Below are 3135 nucleotides of genomic sequence, written 5' to 3'. Positions count from 1 at the left end.
AATGTTTTGAGAATGATGTACAAATGCGCTTTACACAACTGATGTGTGTATGGATTGCGATAACAGTTGTATGAGCCCCTAATAAAATGTTTTTAAAAAAAAGATTTTGTGATATCGGAGACTCATGAAACGCGTTGGTATCTAGGTTGTCAATATGTTGTTTTTATTGTACAAATTTCTTGACTGTGATCATAGCAAACGATGTCTCAAGAAAGGGAGCAACTGATCATTTTAATTTCTGAAAGCTGCAGCTTAACATTATGTGGAATTTGACCTCTTTTTCTTGACAATGATACATGAACAATCGATCCTTTCACCTACATCTTTCTTGTCCTTAATTTCTTTTCCTGTACTAAAGGATGGGAAATATTCACAACTCAGAACATACGTATATTTGGAATAGTTGATTCTTTGTGGTTTTACTTTTTCCTTGGAACAAATCTTCTTTGATCTTCAATGTACTGCATTAAGGCTCTTTGAGTGCAGTACCTAATGCGGAAAATAAATAAGCTAAGAGCTTCTGTAACTTAAGATGTTTGCCTTGAGAATTCTGGGGTTTTCTGTCAGTCTGTCAGCCTGCTTGTCTCTTTCTGTGTGTGAGAAACTTCAATTTAAATGTCAGTATTTTGCATATGTATTTTATTGGTTTTGTGTCCATGTCTAAGCACTATTTTGCCTTTTCCTTCATTCATCACTTAATGAGGGTGATTTTTCTTGCTTGCTTCTTATATTCAGGTTTGCATGGTAAAACTCTTTAATAGCTAAGCCAAGGAAGATCTTGTGGGTTGTAGTAGTCACAGTGCCAGAAGTGGTCGACATTCCTTATCGCTAAGAATGAGGATCAACCCAAAGCTGATTCCTATGGAGTCAGACACAATTCTGCTCTCCGACTTCTCTACTACTTCTGACACTAGCTGTACCCACCATGGTGACCGCTTTCCTTCTTAATTCAGACTCACAGTGACCCTAGAGGGCAGAGTAGGCGATGATATTTAGAGGAGCAATTCTTCAAGTCTCCCCCGCCCCATTTTATATGGAAAACCATTTCCCATATTATATATATGGGAAAAATACATATTATATGATTACATTTATGTGAAATATCAGAAAAAGAAAATCCATAGAGACAGAAAGTAGATTAATGGTTGTCTGGGACTGGGGTTGAAGTGGGGGAATCAGGGTTCAGTAAAATTCAATGTTCAGGGTTTTGGGGGGGTAGTATTGAAAATATTTTAAAAAGAAATTGTGGTGATATAATGTATTATATCTTTGAATATACTGAAAATTACTGAAAAGTACACTTTAAAAAGTATACTTTCTATTGTGGTTTCAGAGAACTAAGTTTTCCACTTGACAATTCAAACAAATTTCATTTTGTGAGTCCCACAATGAACTGTACTCTTCCCACTTCTTTCCTGTGCTTTCCACTTCCATTCGTCCTTCTTTTCTCTTCCTTCCTGACTTCTGAGAGTTCCCCTGGGAAAATGCTGTCCTGTTGCTCTTCTATGATTGGTTGTTCTTAGGGGTGTGTGCCCCATTGTTTACCTTAGGCCTCTCTTTTGGCTGAAGTTAGAGCCCCGAGGGTGCCTTCAGTTCCAGACATGAAGGGTAGTTAAGGGCCTAGTCTCAGGGATTTCACCAATCTCAACCAGACCAGGAGCACAGTTAAAGGTCTAACTTAAACTTGGCAAAAAGTTGATGATTTGGACCCACCTGGTGATCTGTTGTTCTAAAGATTACAGGTTAGGAAACCCTATAGGGCACATCAATTCTGTCTTACCAGGTTTGCTAAGTGTTACACTATGTATCAGAACAGTAAGCCTGGTTTATTTATTATTTTGAAAATTGTTCTACCCTTTGTCTCCACTCTATCTAGGACCCTGTTGTGATCCCTTTCAGAATGGTTACCAGTGATAGCTGAGCACCAGGTAGTTCTTATGGTCTCAAGGTTGTGGAGGCTGGGTGTCAGGTGGTCCACTAGTCCTGCAGACTCATTTTCCCTGTGTCTTTGGCTTTCTTTACTCTTCATTGGCCTAGAAGGGGAGAAACCAATAGTTTCACCTTAGATGGCCACTCACGAGTTTTTAAAACCTCAGTCATGACTCACAAGAGTAGGCTGTGGAAGAAAGTATTTGTGGACTGTTATGCAAATAAACTGTGAAGTCCCATATAGCTCTGGTTGTGAGTTCTCAGACCCAAAGACTCATTCCCACAAGGTATTTGGTTGGCTAAAAAGTATATTTTCATAACTTTGTCCCCGGTGTGATCTAACTATATTCATGGATATAATTGTAGTGCATATAAATAATATGTAGAAATATCCTTTTTCAGTCCTATGTATGACTGATTGTAGGTGTAGGTCTGATTAACCTTTCCACCTCTGTTCAAATTGACTATCAAAAATTATTGTTGTTGCTGTCATTGCATGACAGTATTGCATGCAATAGTATTTTTGTTGCCCTAAGGAACGCTGGTGTTGTTGTTAGGTAAGCATTGGACTGCTAGCTACAAGGTTGGAAATTCAAACCCACAAAGAAGAAATATTTACAATCTTGGAGACTCTATAGTTTTATTTCTGTGAATTGAAAACTTTATGCAGAGAATTGAAACATTGTCAGATGCTGAAGGCATAATAAATGGAAGCAGAACTTGTCAGAGGTAGTACCAGAGGATCAGCCCCTTGGGTCAGCGGGTGCTCAAAAATGTGCCTGAGGAAGAACTGATTTCTTGGAGTGAAGTCAACCATGGTGACTTGAGTTGGGTCAAGTCTGTGAGAGTGGAGCCTAAGGGATCTTTATTTGCTGATGAGGCATGACTTAAGGTAAGATGAGAGAGCTGCAAAAATTTGCTAATGATTGGAACATGGAATGAGCACTGTATAAATCTAGGAAAATTGGAAGTTGTTAAAATGAAATGGAATACATAAAGATCTATATCCTAGGCATTAGTAAGCTGAAATGAACTGGTATTGGCCATTTTAAGTCAAAAAAATTATATGATGTACTATGCCAGGAACTACACAATCAAGAGGAATGATGGGCATTCACTGTCAAAAGGGCATAGCAAAATCAGTCTTGAAGTACAATCCTGTTTATGCACCAACGACAAAAGCTAATGATGAAGAAACTGAAGAAT

The 3135-nt window shown here is 38.3% G+C and overlaps 1 protein-coding gene across 1 annotated transcript in view; it reads left to right on the top strand.

Moving 5' to 3' along the window:
• LOC123521603 (tether containing UBX domain for GLUT4-like) overlaps positions 1–765 on the top strand; it is a 22504-nt gene extending 21739 nt beyond the window's left edge. Inside the window, exon 4 of the mRNA XM_045289427.1 lies at positions 736–765. Within this exon, the coding sequence (XP_045145362.1) occupies positions 736–765 (30 nt within the window). The remainder of the gene's footprint in view (positions 1–735) is intronic.
• The last annotated feature ends 2370 nt before the right edge of the window (positions 766–3135 follow it).

The sequence above is a fragment of the Echinops telfairi genome, unplaced genomic scaffold (assembly GCF_000313985.2).
Source record: "Echinops telfairi isolate 266 unplaced genomic scaffold, ASM31398v2 ScPeMD7_27;HRSCAF=92, whole genome shotgun sequence".
NCBI classification, from domain to species: Eukaryota; Metazoa; Chordata; class Mammalia; order Afrosoricida; family Tenrecidae; genus Echinops; species Echinops telfairi.
This window is presented reverse-complemented; position numbering and strand designations above follow the sequence as displayed.